We start from the raw sequence: 19,490 nt of genomic DNA, 5'->3' as shown, positions 1-19,490 counted from the left end.
CCACTCTCCCCCATCCCCCACTCTCCCCCATCAAATGAAAAAGTTCATGTTGTGTAGGCTCTAACAGTCTTACAGTTTCAGTAAATCATAGATAGAACCCCCCAACCCCCCTATAAAAATCCTGTATCCGCCCATGTGATCTGAATTTCATAAAGAAAGCTACTGTAGCCCACAATGCATTGATTTTAAGACTGAACTTCATTTTATTTTATTTTCCTGAATCCATTTTTTCTTTTCAGACAAAATGGCGAGCGCCCCGCTTCCAACGAAGGTCAAAAAGTCATTTTTGTTTTTCCTGTTGTTTATGTACACGTTTGTGGTCAGCACCCTCATCATTAACTTCCTCATGGTGCTGACCCTACTTATTTGGCCATTTGACCGCAAACTCTTTAGGAAAATCAACTACATCTTGGGATACTCAAGCTGGTCTCGTAAGTAATGTGAACCAGTATATGTCTTAACTCATTCACCCCTACATATAAACTGGACTTTCCCAGTCTGTGATTTGGAAAGGTTCACATGTGTCTTTAGGGTTAGGGGTGAATAGTTTAATATTGAATACGCCAAGAGTGTATCATGATATATTGCAATACAGAATGAATATATTGCGATACATATCCCGATATATTATCATAGGAAGGATGTGTTCAATTTTATAAAAAGTTGTCAGAATGTTATCAAACTTAATCATATATAATATGGATTACATAGATTTAAGATTTTTTTCAAACCAAACATTGATTACAAAATTTTAATTATTAATAGCCTGCTTTTATGCTTAATATTTGCACATCTCTTAGAATTTGTACTGTAGTTTGCAAAGTTAAAACACCAAGCAGATACATAAAAAATATGCTTTTGAAAAATATTGCGATACAGTAATATTTCATCTCTGTATTGTGGTACAATATGATATACCCATGTATTGTGATACTGTATACCTGTTTTCCGATATATTGTGACAGCCTAAATATAACTGTATGTGTCGATACAATTGCTGTGATTGACACATGTACATTGACTGTGCATGTCTGTTTTTAATTAATATATGCTCAATAAAGAAATCGTAGATCAAAATGTAGTTAACAAAATTGTAACAAAAAATACCACTTTCAGATTTTCGAGCAGCAGTTTTTTACTTCAAATTGTTGATGTGGAGAGGAAACTAAATTGAAAATGTAAATGTACAAGGAAAATGGAACGCCTCTGGGATTTGCATTACAGAATCTGGTTATATAGAATGGTTTAACAATACAAATTCAAATTACATAGAAATATACTCTGTGATCACGTTTTGATGACAGTCTGGTAACTGAATGGTTTTGGATTATAAAGAATCAGTAATTTGTGATAGCTTGTTACTTACACTCTTTAACTTTTTACATAATGATCTATTTTCAGAGTTTACTTGTATAGCACAGTGGTGGTCTGGTTGTGACATCATCTTGTACATAGACCAGAAAGATCGGTTATTTGCGGGCAAGGAGCATATCCTGGTTTTGATGAATCACACCTATGAAATTGACTGGCTCATGTTATGGATTCTTTCCGAAAGATACGGTGTCTTAGGGGTATGTTATCGGGGATGTAAATTGAGAAAGCCATTGGATCAAAGCTGGAATTGACCCCTTATAATTTCCTCTTTTTTGTTTAAATTTCACAAAGGGTTAATTAGAGTATTTTTTAGATCAGTTTAAATAAAGGACTCATTTAATTTTCAGTTGTAATAGTGTACAATTGTTTCCAATTTGTCCCTTGTAATTCCAAAATTTTGAAATCTAAATAAGTAAATGCATATATATATATTTAACTGAATACTACTGACTGACTTAAGTTCTCAAAATGCAGACCTGTACATTGTATGTAGGGAGGACAGAATGATCAAGATCAAGCTTAAATAAAAGTTAAACAATCTAGTTTCATGTATTTAGAGTAATTGTAGGCTCATGATTTCTCAACCCATATTAGATTGTAGGATAGCATCAGGAACAAAAATATTTTATCATGTGTCTATTATGATAATTCTTTTTCATGATCATAATCAGCTGGCTTATGCAATTTTACAGTAAATGCCGCTTTTGAAATATTAACATCGAAATTAATTTCAAGAGTACATGAGGAATTCCTATATCTCCTAAAAATAATTATTCACTCAAAATATTTCTGCAATTATTCATTTTTCAAATAAAAATTCTTGCAAAAAAGTAATTTAAAGTGTAATAACTGAAATTATTCAATTGAAATTATTCAATTGAAATTCCTTCACATTTCTTGAGTGCTTTTTGTTTAAGAACTTTTTTCAAACATTGTTCACAGGTAAAAAGACAAAACCATTTTGCAAAAAATATCAATGTATTTCGGATTTTACTAGATAAATGTCATTACAAAAAGTATTTGTTTGGTTTCCTTTAACAGGGTGCAAAAGTCTACGGCAAAAACATGTTGCGATACATTCCCCTAATAGGTTGGGCGTGGTATTTCACAGAGTGTATTTTCTTAATGAGGAACTGGGCAAAGGACAAGAAAATCATCGCAGACACCATTAAAGAACTGTTGGACTTCCCCGACCAATATTGGTTTACAGTAAGTTTATAACAAAATTATCAACATCAACAACTACTCGACTACCTTTACCAGTGTTAACTCAAAAAAAGTTGTATGTTATTATAGATGCTGATTTTACGACCAATGATGGATCAGTCCCCTTCCAAAGTTGCTACCACAATAATATTTTGTACTTTTTCATAAAAGTACCAGTAAAGCGAAAATTTACATCAAATTTAAAGGATAAACAAAATCTGGTCATAAATTTATTGTCTATAAAACAATTAAAAGTCTACTTATTTTATTATTGTGACATTTTTTTCTGTGTTTGGATTAAGAAATAATATTAAGTAAAAAAAAAAAACGAGAGCTACACATAGATCGCCAGACAAGCTAGTTTAAATCAAAATTTCATTTACCCCAAATTCAAAAATGATTGTTGATTAAAATGGCTAGATTAATCCTTGATTTGTGTACTGAGGAAATTTGTCAGGAATTTACTCAAAGGGTATTTTAATTGAATGGCACACCCAAAACAAGAAAATAATCATGAATCGTTAAACTAAGATGCCGAAATTTACCAACACTATCATACAGGAGACAGCGATGAGATATGATAGAACTTAATTAACTATTGCATTGTAAATACGACTGCGATGCTACTGGTTTTTAGAAGTTAAGGAAAAATGTGTCAAATTGATCCAGGAACAGAAGAAATTCTTTGAAAATATACCCCAACCAGTGTATAAATATGAACTACAGATGTGTGAAATACCTTACTGTAAAATGTAGTTTGTGCTAGAAATTTAAACTGTTTCAAAAATGAACTGGATAAACATTGGAAAAAACATTGATTTATTATATAACCTCAAAGCTATCTTATGAACTGTAGTATCCTTACAATCAATTTATTTTTAGGTCACCTGAGCGGGGTCCCAAAGGGAAAATTAACCAATATTTCAAAAATCTTCTTCTCCAGACTCAGATGTACTACAGTCATTCTCACTGCATTGAAAGAAAGAAAATCAGGGGCTTTATTTAAATTGTAAATTTCAGGACCCCTGAGCTATTCGTTCTCCCTTGGGGAGGGGGTAAAGTTAACTATAGTTTATATAGGGAAATAACACTTTTGGGTATATTTTATCCATTTTCAGCAGAAAAATACTCAAACTTAGTTAGAATCATCTTTGGTGAATTAGGGTATTACATTGTAAAATTGGGATTCCTGACCCATCCCCAGGGGCTAGGGCGGGGCCCCAAAGGGAACATTTACCAATATTTTCAAATTCTTATCCTTTGATAACGTGACAAGTACTGTATTTCATTTTAGTTTACATGGTGATTTCCACATCACATCTAAACAATAAAATTAAGCTACCAGTACCTATGATATAACTCAGGTGACCGCTAAGGCCCTTGGGCCTTTTGTTATATTTATAACAATTATTATGTTATGAGTCTAATGAGAGGATACAAAATCATGTACCAGAAATTTATCATTAAATATCATTAGATAAATATCATTTGATAAATATTATTTCATAATCAAAATGAGAGAAATAATGTTTGATTGTATCTAATTGAAAAGCTGACAAATCTTTAAGGTTCCTTGTCTGTTTTCACCCCAAAAGACACATTTGAACTCTTCCAATTCAAAGGTTGGAATAGTTCATTATGAAATATCAGGTGTGAATGAGTTGAAGGAAGTAAGACGTATGAAGCCGTAGTAACCTGTGTACTCCAGACCACAAGATCCACCCCAAGGCTTTAATTACTGATAGCCATATATATGTATATCTAATACACTTACGGACGATTCAGTCCTGAATGTGCCACTCTGACCCATTAGGTACTGGTAGACATGTACAAGGAAGGTCTTAGCTTCAGGGCATACATTTTACCTGTAATTCTTTTTTAATCTAATTTATAACATTTAGCTACCTGCATATTGGTTGTCTACACATCAACTATGTATAGAATCTGGAAGATATTGAAATATTGATAAAAGTGAAAGACTGCATATATACAAATTCAGAGATAATGGAGGAAGAGAATGAATTCCATTTTATTAGCTCACCTGGCACGAAGTGCCAAGTGAGCTTATGCCGTGGTGCGGCGGCCGGCCGGCCGGCTTCCGGCATCAATATTTTACTTTAAACGACTTCTTCTTAATAACCAAAAGGCCTAGGGTAATGATATTTGGCCAGTAGCATGCTGGGATGAAGGGCTACCAAGTTTGTTCAAATAAATGACCTTCACCCATTTTCAAGGTCACATGGGTCAATTGTCTTAAACAATCTTTAAACAACTTCTTCTGAATAACCTAGAGACCCAGGCTGATGATATTTAGGCAGTAACATGCTAGGATAAAGGGCTACTAAGTTTTGTTAAAATGAATGACCTTAACCTATATTCAAGGTCACAGGGGTCAAATATGTTTAAAACCTTTAAACAACATCTTCTTAATAACCAAGAGGCCTAGGATTATGCTATTTGACCAGTAGCATGCTGTAATAGCGGGCTACCAAGTTTGTTCAAATAAATGACCTTCACCCATTTTCAAGGTCACATGGGTCAATTGGCTTAAACAATCTTTAAACAACTTCTTCTGAATAACCAAGAAGCCTAGGATTATGATATTTGGCCAGTAACATGCTGGGATGAAGGGCTACCAAGTCGTTCAAACAAATGACCTTTACTTATATTCAAGTTCCCAGGGGTCAAATATGTTTAAAACCTTTAAACAACTTCTTCTTAATAATCAAGAGGCCTAGGATGATGCCATTTGACCAGTAGCATGCTGCAATAGAGGATTACAGAGTTTGTTCAAATGAATGACCTTGACTTATATTCAAGGTCACAAGGGTTAAATATGTTTGAAACCTTTAAACAACTTCTTCTGAATAACCAAGAAGCCTAGTATAATGATATTTGGTCAGTAACATGCTGGGATAAAGGACTACCAAGTTTGTTCAAACAAGTGATGTTCATCTATTTTCAAAGTCACAGGGTTCAAATATGTTAAACATATTTTTTAAACTTCTTCTCAATAACCAAAAGGCCTTTGCCAGTATGTAACATGCTGGGATGAAGGGCTACCAAGGTTGATCAAACAAATGACCTTTATCTATTTTTAAGGCCACATGGGTCAAATATGTTTAAAACCTTACACAACTTCTCCTGAATACCCAAGAGGCCTAGAACAATGATATTTGACCAGTATCATGCTCAGATGAAGGGCTACCAGTTTTATTCAAATGAATTACCTTCATCTATTATCAAGGTCACAGGGGTCAAATATATTTAAAAACTTTAAACAACTTCTTCTCAATAACCAAAAGGCCTTGGATGATGATATTTGGCCATTAACATGCTGGGATGAAGGGCTACCAAGTTTGTTCAAATGAATGACCTTTGCTCATATTCAAGGTCACAGGGATCAAATATGTTTAAATCTTTAAATGACTTGTTCTGAATATTCAAAAGGTCCAGGGTAATGATATTTAGCCAGAAATATGCCGGGACGGAAGGCTATAAACTTTCAAGGTTGCAGGCGTCATATGTTTAAATCATTTAATAGATTCAAATGGATCGAACACAGATATTTTGCCTGTAGCTGTATATTAGTCCAATTTTAAGATTACAAGTGTGAGATTAATACCAGGTGAGTGATTCAGGCCCATTGGGCCTCTTGTCTTAATTGATATGCCCTAAATACAATGAAATCGGGGATAAAAATATTAAAGGGTTTATTATCATAGGAATCCCTCCATGGCAAAGCTAGTTGAACTTTTATTATAGTACAAAATGTTAGGGAATTAAATGTATTGGGTAAATATCTTAAATAAGCGGATAAGCTAAAAATTGTTTCAACTTTCAGCATTCAGAAACATTTATGAGGTTTTACTAATTATTTGTATCAATAATGGTATGTATTCATGATGTACCGCTATATGCACTTGTCAACAGCCTGATATATCCCATACTTGTATTTTGTAATCATATTTCATTTGTACTGATTAGTTTACTGCTCAAAGTTATAAAGAGACTGAATCTGAAGCTGTAATGTTTGGAGATATGTGAATCTAATTCAGTATTGGGTTGGTATTTTCCCATGTGCTTTTAATGTTTGACTAATCAATCCTCTGACAGCAAAATTGAAAAAAAAAACCATTTTCCATAATGGTTCTGATAAATTTAATTGTAGAAAAATTTGAAAAAAAAATCTTTGATTTGGAAATTTTTCAATCATTATTTTATAACTATAGGGCCGGAATGAACGAAACAAATTTATAACAAATTTTGTTTCACAAGTTGTCAATATGATTTGATTGTTCTAAATTTTCTTAGTTTGTCATTAACTCTTAGCAATTTGTATTCACTAGAGTCCATTTCCCAAGGGTCCTGGTAACTACTTGAGGGTTTGAATATCAATATGTAGTGGAAATTTAAAGCATTGTTAGATTAACAGTTAGCTTACAAATATTCTCATATTTTGAAGCTGAAACTGTTTATATTTTTCAGTTACTGCTGTTCCCAGAAGGTACAAGATTTACACCAGAGAAACATGAAGCTAGTTTAAAATTTGCCAGGGAGAAAGGGTTACCTGAATTCAAGCACCATTTACTGCCCCGCACAAAAGGGTTCAGCTACACCATCCAGGCCCTCCAGGGCAAGGGGGCAGGTAGGTCACAGTCAAAGATCATTTACTCATTGTAACAGGGCAAGGGGGCCGGTAGGTCACAGTCAAAGATCATTTAATCATTGTAACAGGGCAAGGGGGCCGGTAGGTCACAGTCAAAGATCATTTACTCATTGTAACAGGGCAAGAGGGCAGGTAGGTCACAGTCATAGGTCAGCATAACAGAGTAAGGGGACAGGTAGGTCACAGTAAAAAGTCAGTGTAACAGGGTAAGGGAACAGGTAGGTCACAGTTATAGGTCATTGTAACAGAGTAAGGGGACAGGTAGGTCACAATTATAGGTCAGTGTAACAGGGCAAGGGGACAGGTATGTTACAAGTATAGGTCAGTGTAACAGATTGAGGGGACAGATATGTTTCAAGTATAGGTCAGTGTAACAGAGTAAGGGGACAGGTAGGTCACAATTATAGGTCAGTTTAACAGGGCAAGGGGACAGGTAGGTCACAGTAAAAAGTCAGTGTAACAGGGTAAGGGGACAGGTAGGTCACAGTCATAGGTCAGTGTAACAGGGTAAGGGGACAGGTATGTTACAAGTATAGATCAGTGTAACAGATTGAGGGGACAGGTTGGTCACTATCAGGTGGTCAGTGTAACAGGGCAAGGGGACAGGTAGGTACAAGTATAGGTCATTGTAACAGGGCAAGGGGACAGGTATGTTACAAGTATAGGTCAGTGTAACAGATTAAGGGGACAGGTAGGTTACAAGTATAGGTCAGTGTAACAGGGTGAGGGGACAGGTAGGTTACTATCAGGTGGTCAGTGTAACAGAGTAAGGGGACAGGTAGGTCACAAGTATAGGTCAGTGTAACAGGGTAAGGGGACAGGTAGGTTACAAGTATAGGCCAGTGTAACAGGGTGAGGGGACAGGTAGGTCACACTTATAGGTCATTGTAACAGAGTAAGGGGACAGGTAGGTCACAATTATAGGTCATTGTAACAGAGTAAGGGGACAGGTAGGTCACAATTATAGGTCAGTGTAACAGGGCAAGGGGACAGGTATGTTACAAGTATAGGTCAGTGTAACAGATTGAGGGGACAGGTTGGTCACTATCAGGTGGTCAGTGTAACAGGGTGAGGGGACAGGTAGGTCACAGTAAAAAGTCAGTGTAACAGGGTAAGGGGACAGGTAAGGTCACAGTCATAGGTCAGTGTAACAGGGTGAGGGGACAGGAAGGGCACAGTTATAGGTCAGTGTAACAGGGCAAGGGGACAGGTAGGTTACAAGTATAGGTCATTGTAACAGGGTGAGGGGACAGGTAGGTTACAAGTATAGGTCAGTGTAACAGGGCAAGGGGACAGGTATGTTACAAGTATAGGTCAGTGTAACAGATTGAGGGGACAGGTTGGTCACTATCAGGTGGTCAGTGTAACAGGGTGAGGGGACAGGTAGGGCCCAGTTATAGGTCAGTGTAACAGGGCAAGGGGACAGGTATGTTACATATATAGGTCATTGTAACAGGGTGAGGGGACAGATTTGTTACAAGTATAGATCAGTGTAACAGGGCAAGGGGACAGGTAGGTCACAATCATAGGTTATTGTAACAGGGCAAGGGGACAGGTAGGTCACAGGAAAAAGTCAGTGTAACAGGGTAAGGGGACAGGTAAGGTCACAGTCATAGGTCAGTGTAACAGGGTAAGGGGACAGGAAGGGCACAGTTATAGGTCAGTGTCACAGGGCAAGGGGACAGGTAGGTTACAAGTATAGGTCAGTGTAACAGGGCAAGGGGACAGGTAGGTCACAATTATAGGTCAGTGTAACAGGGCAAGGGGACAGGTATGTTACATGTATAGGTCATTGTAACAGGGTGAGGGGACAGATTTGTTACAAGTATAGATCAGTGTGACAGAGTAAGGGGACAAGTAGGTTACAAGTATAGGTCAGTGTAACAGGGCAAGGGGACAGGTAGGTTACAAGTATAGGTTAGTGTAACAGATTGAGGGGACAAGTTGGTCACAATCAGGTGGTCAGCGACACACATAAAAAACTAGCTACTTAATGAGATTAACAAAATTAAATTAAACAATTATTGGCAAAAACATTTATCTGGAAGATTCCAGGTCCTTTTGAACAATTATTTTTCCATTAGTATTGCACAAAATAAAATTCCATTTATGTACCATGTCTCGTTTTCAGTTGGTGCTCTCTACGACATTGCTATGGGTTTCAAGGGTAACACTGTGAAACCAACATTAATGAATGCCTTCAGAGGCAACGCCATTACAGCCCACCTCAGAATGAAGTAAGTATAATTTACAGTAGAAGTGCAGCATTAGTTGAATATAGGCTGATTCATATGTTATTGCAGTTTACCCAGCTGTAGAGATGGGCACCAGCATCCTTGGAAATTAAAATGTTATTAATTGGTATCCTTCTAGGCAGAAAGATTGTTGTAGTTTTGAGTTCTTCTTTGCATGACTATTATAGAAACCAATGAGAAATACTTTTTGAAGTTCAGACTTTGAAAACACGCCGAGATAAAATTGCTTTATCTTCATAAAGATTTCTGATTTTAGAAACAATAACAGCCGCAAAATGACTTTTGAGTTGAATTATGTGTTTTTGATATCTGAGTTCATATTAAAAAGGTTTTACTGTATTATTTTAATATGTTCTCAGACTGTTAATAGATTTTGAAATGTTTATATAATTTTACTCCATATTATTTCAGGCGTTATGAATTAGAAGACTTGCCAAAAGAAGAGGAAGAATTATCTCAGTGGCTCAGGGATTTGTTTAAAGAGAAAGTGAGTATGTCAATGGCTCAGGGATTTGTTTAAAGATAAGGTGAGTATCTCAATCGCTCAGGAATTTGTTTAAAGATAAGGTGAGTATCTCAATTGCTCAGGAATTTGTTTAAAGATAAGGTGAGTATGTCAATAGCTCAGGAATTTGTTTAAAGATAAGGTGAGTATCTCAATCGCTCAGGAATTTGTTTAAAGATAAGGTGAGTATGTCAATAGCTCAGGAATTTGTTTAAAGATAAGGTGAGTATCTCAATTGCTCAGGAATTTGTTTAAAGAAAAGGTGAGTATCACAATGGCTCAGGGATTTGTTTAAAGAGAAGGGGAGTATGTCAATGGCTCAGGGATTTGTTTAAAGAGAAGGGGAGTATGTCAATGGCTCAGGGATTTGTTTAAAGAGAAAGTGAGCATGTCAATGGCTCAGGGATTTGTTTAAAGAGAAAGTGAGGATGTCAATGGCTCAGGGATTTGTTTAAAGAGAAGGTAATTATCTCAATGGCTCAGGGATTTGTTTAAAGAGAAGGTGAGTATCTTAATGGCTCAGGAATTTGTTTAAAGAGAAAGTGAGTATGTCAATGGCTCAGGGATTTGTTTAAAGATAAGGTGAGTATCTCAATTGCTCAGGAATTTGTTTAAAGAAAAGGTGAGTATCACAATGGCTCAGGGATTTGTTTAAAGAGAAGGTAATTATCTCAATGGCTCAGGGATTTGTTTAAAGAGAAAGTGAGGATGTCAATGGCTCAGGGATTTGTTTAAAGAGAAAGTGAGCATGTCAATGGCTCAGGGATTTGTTTAAAGAGAAAGTGAGCATGTCAATGGCTCAGGGATTTGTTTAAAGAGAAGGTGAGTATAACAATGGCTCATTGATTTGTTTAAAGAGAAGGTGAGTATCTCAATGGCTCAGGGATTTGTTTAAAGAGAAGGTGAGTATAACAATGGCTCAGGGATTTATTTGAAGAGAAGGTGATTATCTCAATGGCTCAGGGATTTGTTTAAAGAGAAGGTGAGTATAACAATGGCTCAGGGATTTGTTCCAAGAGAAGGTAAGTATGTCAATGGCTCAGGGATTTGTTTAAAGAGAAGGTGAGTATCTTAATGGCTCAGGAATTTGTTTAAAGAGAAAGTGAGTATGTCAATGGCTCAGGGATTTGTTTAAAGATAAGGTGAGTATCTCAATTGCTCAGGAATTTGTTTAAAGATAAGGTGAGTATCACAATGGCTCAGAGATTTGTTTAAAGATAAGGTGAGTATGTCAATAGCTCAGGAATTTGTTTAAAGATAAGGTGAGTATCTCAATTGCTCAGGAATTTGTTTAAAGAAAAGGTGAGTATCACAATGGCTCAGGGATTTGTTTAAAGAGAAGGTGAGTATAACAATGGCTCATTGATTTGTTTAAAGAGAAGGTGAGTATCTCAATGGCTCAGGGATTTGTTTAAAGAGAAGGTGAGTATGTCAATGGCTCAGGGATTTGTTTAAAGATAAGGTCAGTATCTCAATTGCTCAGGAATTTGTTTAAAGAAAAGGTGAGTATCACAATGGCTCAGGGTTTTGTTTAAAGATAAGTTGAGTACATTGATCGTAATGAGAGTCGCAAGAAGTCACTAGATGTGATTCTGCAGGATTTCCATACTGGAAATAGGTAGAGAGGTACTGAAGGTGTGGCCGGAAGAGAGTACATTGTTTAAGATAAATTGAGGAGCAGAGTGTTACTAAGACAAACAATAGAGACAGACAAGAGAGAGCTAGGAAGAGATATACAGTATACCAGAACATTTTTGTTGTCCTTCAATATTTCCTTATATGGTAAAGGTTGAATTCCACAGTACCAGGGAAAATATTTTTCTGAGTTTTCTCACAAAAAATATCATCATTACGAGGGTCAGGACCAAACACTTGCTTTGAGTCCGGAGAGATATTTGTATGTTCCAAGCCCTGCAGGACTTTATTTTTACCCCAACGTCATCAGATGGTGGGCTGTTTGAATTACCCTTAACCTGCGGTCCATCCTTAACAATTCTTGTAACCACTTAGTTCTCAAGAAGTATGAAACAAAAATCTTTTTTTTTTAAATGTCACCTGAAGGTTTCCCTTGGTCCTTAGTTGTGCATGTTGTATTATGAGACTGATCAGAAATCAAGTTGGCAACCAGGCAGCCATCTTGAATTTTAACAGTTGAGGTTTGTTATCGCTATTTCTATTGATGTACATGATAGCTCTCTCTTATTTCATTCTCATGTGATATTTATTTTAAGGCTGATCAAAATATATATATACTACGGTAGTAAAAAGGTCAAACACCAAGGAAGTGTTTTATACAGCAGTAGGAAGTTTTGCCCAAATGTTACAACAAGATGCATTGGTTTTATTCTCGCCACAACAAAGTTATAGAAGTGAGACTAAGGTGTTGCTTTTCCGGCAATGTCAACATTAAGTTTTTACGTTTAACTTAGTTTCACTGAAAGTATAAGTGCTTAACCAACCAAATTTGGACCATAGATGCATCTTAGGTAGTACATCTCAACCCATGCATCATCTAATGTTGGATGCAGCCTACCTTTCATGGTCCATTGACTTTGTCAGCATCTCCATCAACATTAAGTTTTTGCGTTTAAGTTAGTTTCTCTGATATGTGCATTGATGGTCAAAGCGGGGCACAGGCAAGACATATTAATCTGAATGGTTGTTTATAAGGCTCAATCCAATAGAAAAGGATAGAAAAGATCAAACTTGCGTAGGATAAGATCTTATTATGGTATGCATCATGATCTTTCTCGGATCTCTTGTTGACTGTTCTTCTGTTTTGCAGGATGATCTTGTCGACGAGTATATGAAGACAGGGAAGTTTGACCTACCAGAGTACCGTCCTCCACAACGACTCCATGACCTTTTAAATTGGATATTTTGGTTCCTTGTGACAGACATTCCACTGTTTTATTACCTAGGGAGTGTTTTAGTAGCAGGGACCATTACACAACAGCTTATTGTTTTGGGCGTAGTGGTATTCAGTAAGTATTGTTTCTACTGTCCGTCCATTATCTTACGTGATTCAGCGACTAAAAATAAATCTCAGACAATTCTTTGAAAATTGTCCCTCATATCCAATTTACATTAAAAAATTGTTCATTATATCCAATTTATATTAAAAAGTCGTACGTCAGTGGCATAGCAAATATTTTTTTGGAGTGTATGCTTATAGGGAGTCGAGTGTCAGAGGTGTGTAACGCCGGAGGAGGGGGAGTTCCCCCTCCCATAGATGAAAAAAAATAAATCTACTAGGCCCTAGAAGCAATCTCTCGTATTCTAGGAAATCCTTTTAGTCTGATTATTAACAAGTTAACCCAGACTTTTTAAAGGAATAATACTAAATTTTGTACTTCACTGAGTAGTTTTTGATTTAGGATTCTACGTTAAAATTCAAGATTTTTCCCTTTGTATAGACATAACAACACTATTTTATAAGACTAAAATTTTCAAGAAGATTTCTTTTATTCTTCCCTTTTTTTATGATTGATACGGACAGTAAATATAAATCATACAAAAAGATTATAATAAAAATGTATGATTGAACAAAAAGCTTGAAAATTTTAGTGTATGCTTCACCACTGTTACATCATATACAACTGGTATCATAAAAAATCTTTCATGATTTGTTCAATAATATCAAAGTTTTACTTAACATGATTTGTATTACATGGTTATCTCCCTTATGTTAACCTCACCTTGTCAAAGTACGTTTCTAAAAATAATATCTTGTAAATTTATATATTCTGTTTTGACTAAAACTGCTACGCAAGTTGAGAAGCCTGTTATGGTTATATCTGTCTAGATACAGGGAGGTGTCTGAATAGGCGTACCAAAGTTCACAACAATCAGGATATAAGATCACATGGTGGCAATGTACCGTCTACCTAGAAAATTTTGCCCAGTCAAATATTTGCCTTTCACTGTTAAAATCTATGTTTGCCCAGTTTTAATTTCGCCTTGATGTGTTATTATTCCTGATTTGTTGCATACTTATAAAATAAAAGTCATCCTCATTGCAGAGGTTGACAAAATTAAACTGCCACGAAAATGTCCCTATAAACACAGTAGCTAGTTACGTAACCTCATCAATCACTTCCTTGTACCACCAAGGTTTAAAATAACGTTGGTACTACAATAAGTTCCGTTGAGGCTATCATCATCCATTACACAGATCAGGATTTTGCAGTGGTTTCCCGTGATGATTCCACGATCAAGGTGAAGTCTATCGAGTCAATCAGAACATCAAAGTGCCATTAATTACAAATAACACATATAGAAAATATAGTGCATTTTTCCGCTCCTGTTATGCTAGTATACTTGCACTGTTTCATATGTAATTTTTGCAGGATATTTACCCCCATGATTTTATGGTAACTTGGTAATAAAGAATATTGATACATGTACACAAACATTTTAACTGACTTAAGTTTAATTATTCCTGTTGAAAGTGACATTTAGCTGCTACAAAGTAGTTTGTAGATGTAAAATCATGGAAGAAAATGTCTACAAAAATCACGTTAACAAGTACATTTCCAGTAGAATATCCAGCTAGAACAATCATGCCCAACAAAAAGGTTCTTATGTTTGATGATTATCATTTTTTCTCCAGGATTTAATAATAAAAAATATATATACAATGTATTTGCATTATTTTCTCCTCTTTTTTTTTACTCGCTTTTAGGTCTTAAAATAGCAGTTAATGACTGTTACTACCAATACACTTAGTAATAAGGAATTTTGGATATTGTTGCAAAAAACATATTTTCTCACTTTTTTTAATGGTGGAGTATGAAACTAAATGTTGAAGTGACATGCTCACAAAAAAACATGAACAATAAGATTTCTGCAAATAAGGGTCTTTCTGATATGGGAACTGTATATTTCATTATTGGTGAGCCCTGTATCACTTTCCTCTATACTTTATGGATAGTTATACATGGAAGTTAGCCCTACTGATAATAACATGCAGTTGAAATGAATGTACAGATACCAACGTTGTGCAGATCTTTTGTCTGTACCACCTTGAGTTATTAACAGGTAAGGATTATTCCATTATAAATTATAAAGAGAAGTGGGAGGCACATATGTTCACATAATATGGGTGATGAGGTTTAAAATAAATCTGCCTACATTTCCTTGTAGTTTTAATATGATGGACAGTGGGACTTTCAAAAAAGTGCCTCCCACCCCACATATGGTTAATATTGGAACAGTCCTGAGTAGAAAAAAAGGAAACTTTCCTAGAACTACGTCTCCCTGGCCAAAACGTGCCAAAGAGCTTGAAACCATTATACAGTTTTCACTGTGTCTATAAGTACTCAACTGAACCTCTATAAATACTCAACTGAATCTCTCCCCTTTTAGTGGTGACAATTTCTTTGTGGATGATCAGCTTGACCGAGATACAAAAAGGATCATCTTATGGCAGAGCAGCAGGGGCCAATGGAGTGAAGAAATCAGAATGACCATTGCTAGTAATTCTCCTGTAGTTCTGCATTTTTTTTTTTGCTTGTACCTGTATTTTTAGCCTATGCCATACCGCAGCGTCTGTTGTCCGTCATCAGCCCGGACGTCTGTCATCTTTTCCTTTAAAACGCTTTAGTCCTGAACGGCTTAGTAGATTTTGACTCAATTTGGTCTGGAGCATCCTTAGGCCAACGGGACTCAATTTGTATAAACCATGGGTGTGGCGCCCCTGGGGGGAAAAGAGGCGGGGCCCGATAGGCGAAATAGAGGTTAAAATCTTAAAAATACTTCTTCTACCATAGGGCTTAAGGGATTTTATCCTAATTTAGTCTGGAGCATCCTTGGGCCAAGAGAACTCAATTTTGTATAATAGTTGGTGAGGCTCCCCCAGGGCAGATGGGTGGGCCCCAATAGGGAAAATCGAGGTTAAACCTTTAAAATCCTTCTTCTAATGTAGGGACTAAGGGATTTTATCCTAAATTAGTCTAGTGCATCCTTGTGCCAAGGGGACTCAATTTGTATAAATGATGGGTGTGGCTCCCCTGGGGGCAGAAGAGCGGGGCCAATGTGGGAAATAGAGGTAAATCTTTAAAATCCTTCTTCTACCATAGGTATTACAGGTTTTTTACTGATTTAATCTGGAGCATCCTTAGGACAAGGGGACTCAATTTTGTATAAGCAGTGGGTGTGGTCCCCCAGGGGCAGAAAGGGAAAGGACCCATTAGGGGAAATAGATTTAAACCTTTAAAATCCTTCTTCTTCCATAGGGATTTTATCCTAATTTAGTCTGGAGCACCCTTGGGCTAAGGGGACTCAATTTTGTATAAATCGTGGGTGTGCCCCCCCTGGGGGCAGAGGGGCAAAATATGGGAAAATCGAGGTTAAACCTTTAAAATCCTTCTTCTAATGTAGGGACCAAGGGATTTTATCCTAAATTAGTCTAGAGCATCCTTGTGTCAAGGGGACTCAATTTGTATAAATGGTGGGTGTGGCTCCCCTGGGGGCAGAGGAGCGGGGCCCAATATGGGAAATAGAAGTAAAATCTTTAAAATCCCTCTTCTACCATAGGGATTACAGGATTTTAACTGATTTAATCTGGAGCATCCTTAGGACAAGGGGACTCAATTTTGTAAAGGAGTGGGTGTGGTCCCCCAGGGGGCAAAAGGCGGGGCCAAATATGTGAAATAGAGGTTAAACCTTTATAATCCATCTTTTACCATAGGAATTAAGGGATTTCTTCCCCATTTGGTCTAGATAATCCTCAGGGAAAAAGGGACTCAATTTTGTATAAACAGTGAGTGTGGACCCTAGGGGCAGAAGGGTGGGGCCCAATAGTTAAAACATAGCAAATTCTTCAAAATTCTTCTTCTTCTGTAGAAATGACAGGATTTTGTCCATATTTGGTCTAAAGCATCATTAGGTGAAGGCAACCTGATTTTGTATTAACGGTGGGTGTGTCACCCTTGGGGGTAGATGGGTGTGGCCAAATAGGGGAAATAGAGGTAAACCTTAAAAATCCTTCTTCTACCAAGGGATTAAGGGATTTTATTCTTATTAAGTCTGGAGCATCTTGTTTCAAGGGGACTCAGTTTTGTATAAAAGTAATGTATGGCCTCCCTGGGGGCAGAGGGGTGGGGCCAAATGAGGGAAATAGAGGTAAACCTTAAAAATCCTTCTTCTACCATAGGGATAAAGGGATTTCATTCCAATTTGGTCTGGAGCATCCTTGGTCCAAGGGCACTTAATTTTGTATAAATGGTGGGTGTGGCTCGCTTGGGGGCAGAGGGGTGGGGCCCAATATGGGAAATCAAGGTAAAACCTTTACAATCTTTCTTCTACCATAGGGATTAGGGGTTTATTCTTATTTAGTCTGGAGCATTCATGGTCCAAGGGGACTCAGTTTTGTATCCAAGGTACAAAAATGTAGGTGTCCCACCCCCCTGGGGGCAGAGGGGTGGGGCCAAATAGGGGAAATAGAGGTAAAACTTTAAAATCCTTCTTCTACCGTAGGGATTAAGGGATTTTATCCTAATGTGGTCTGGAACAAACTTAAGCCAAAGGAATCAATTTTGTATAAACGGTGAGTGTGGCCCCAGGGCAGAGGGGTGGGGCCCAATAGGGGAAATAAAGGTAAAACCTTTGAAATCCTTCTCCTACAAGATTTTATCCCCATGTTGTCTCCATCAAGTTCTCTAGTAGTGCCTGTTACTATTAGGATGTGTTCATTAAAACAAGATGATCACCAGGCCGCCATCTTGGATTTTGACATTTGAAGTTTGTTCTCGTATATCTCCAGAAATACTGGATGGATCTTTCTGAAATTTCGTATGTACATGTACATATAGTACCTAACAAGTAGTGCTATATCTTTACTTCATATCAAGTACTTTAAACATATATCCAGGTGAGCGATACAGGCCCTCTTGGCCTCTTGTTATTTGTATACCCTGAAAAATGTCTTCTCATTATTGTTTTGAATGCACCATATATTCACATTTTTTTATTTGTGTACACTGAACAAATGCAATATACTATTGATTGCACCGTACGTTTACCTCATCATATCTCATATACTTTGTAAAAGTGGAAATGTTTGCATTAGTATTTATAGATTGTATAGATTATAGATAAATAAAATGTATTCAAACTATTGCCAACGCGGGGATTTCACACCGTGATCAATTTCCACTTTTATGGTATTTTGTTATTAGCAAGGACATTTTTTTTTGTGAAACTCTCAGCTATATTCCTTGCTCCAGCAACAGAAATACTGCCTTGCCTACAGATCACATTGTCGCAGTGCATCATACGTTGTTGTAGTATCAAATCAGTAGTAATTTAGAAAGACTCAAAAGAGTTCATATGTATCTTTGACTCATAGTCATCAAATATAGCCAACACACACTTTTGTAGACATGTGACCTTGACCCATACCTGACTATACAGTCACCACACACCATACTAGACATGTGATCTTGACCTATACCTGACAATATAGTACCCACACACTATTGTAGACATGTGACCTTGACCAATACCTGGCAATACAGTCACCACACACTATTGTAGGCATGTGATCTTGACCTATACCTGACAATATAGTAACCACACACTATTGTAGACATGTGACCTTGACCAATACCTGGTAATACAGTCACCACACACTATTGTAGAAATGTGACCTTGACTTATAACTGACAGTTTAGCCACCACACACCATGAAGAGATGTGACCTTAACCTATACCTGACAATATAGTCACCAAACTATGGTAGAGATGTGACCTTGACCAATACCTGGCAATACAGTCACCACACACAATTGTAGACATGTGACCTTGACCCATGCCTGACAATACAGTTACCACACTATTGTAGACATGCGACCTTGACCCATACCTGATAAAATAGCCACCACACACTATTATAGAAATGTGACCTTGACCTATACCTGACAATACAGTCACCACACACAATTGTAGACATGTGACCTATACCTGACAATACAGTTACACACTATTGTAGACATGTGACCTTGACCCATACCTGATTATATAGTCACCACACACAATTGTAGACATGTGACCTTGACCCATACTAGACAATACAATCAACACACACTATTCAGGACATGTGACCTTGACCTATACCTGACGATACAATCACCACACACTATTGTAGACATGTGACTTTGACCCATACCTGACAATATAGTCACCACACACTATTGTAGACATTTGACCTTGACCTATACCTGACAATACAGCCCCACACACTATTGTAGACATGTGACCTTGACCTATACCTGACAATACAATCACCACACACAATTGTAAACATGTGACCTTTACCCATACCTGACAATACAATCACCACACACAATTGTAGACATGTGACCTTTACCTATACTAGACAATACAATCACCACACACAATTGTAAACATGTGACCTTTACCCATACCTGACAATACAATCACCACACACAATTGTAGACATGTGACCTTTACCTATACC

General features: G+C 36.9%; 1 protein-coding gene and 1 long non-coding RNA gene across 4 annotated transcripts in view; one reads left to right on the top strand and one right to left on the bottom strand.

Annotated features, from left to right (window-relative positions):
* The window catches only part of LOC110456461 (1-acyl-sn-glycerol-3-phosphate acyltransferase delta-like), a 32,074-nt gene that overhangs the window by 4,580 nt on the left and 8,004 nt on the right, over nt 1-19,490 (top strand). Inside the window, exons 2-9 of one of the 3 annotated variants that reach the window (XM_021507239.1) lie at nt 240-431; nt 1,402-1,571; nt 2,416-2,583; nt 7,069-7,228; nt 9,381-9,486; nt 9,916-9,991; nt 12,795-12,993; nt 15,377-15,497. In XM_021507239.1, the coding sequence (XP_021362914.1) occupies nt 245-431; nt 1,402-1,571; nt 2,416-2,583; nt 7,069-7,228; nt 9,381-9,486; nt 9,916-9,991; nt 12,795-12,993; nt 15,377-15,477 (1,167 nt within the window). In that variant the 5' untranslated portion in view covers nt 240-244 and the 3' untranslated portion in view covers nt 15,478-15,497. The remainder of the gene's footprint in view (nt 1-239; nt 432-1,401; nt 1,572-2,415; nt 2,584-7,068; nt 7,229-9,380; nt 9,487-9,915; nt 9,992-12,794; nt 12,994-15,376; nt 15,498-19,490) is intronic. The other 2 variants (XM_021507238.1, XM_021507240.1) reach the window with 2 other exon arrangements.
* Nucleotides 18,210-19,490, bottom strand: part of LOC110456463 — a 4,953-nt gene continuing 3,672 nt past the window's right edge. The window contains exons 2-3 of the long non-coding RNA XR_002463585.1: nt 18,922-19,062; nt 18,210-18,813 (exon numbers count right to left, since the gene is read on the bottom strand). This is a non-coding gene — a long non-coding RNA (uncharacterized LOC110456463). The remainder of the gene's footprint in view (nt 18,814-18,921; nt 19,063-19,490) is intronic.

This window comes from Mizuhopecten yessoensis, unplaced genomic scaffold (assembly GCF_002113885.1).
Source record: "Mizuhopecten yessoensis strain PY_sf001 unplaced genomic scaffold, ASM211388v2 scaffold8745, whole genome shotgun sequence".
NCBI classification, from domain to species: domain Eukaryota; kingdom Metazoa; phylum Mollusca; class Bivalvia; order Pectinida; family Pectinidae; genus Mizuhopecten; species Mizuhopecten yessoensis.
This window is presented reverse-complemented; position numbering and strand designations above follow the sequence as displayed.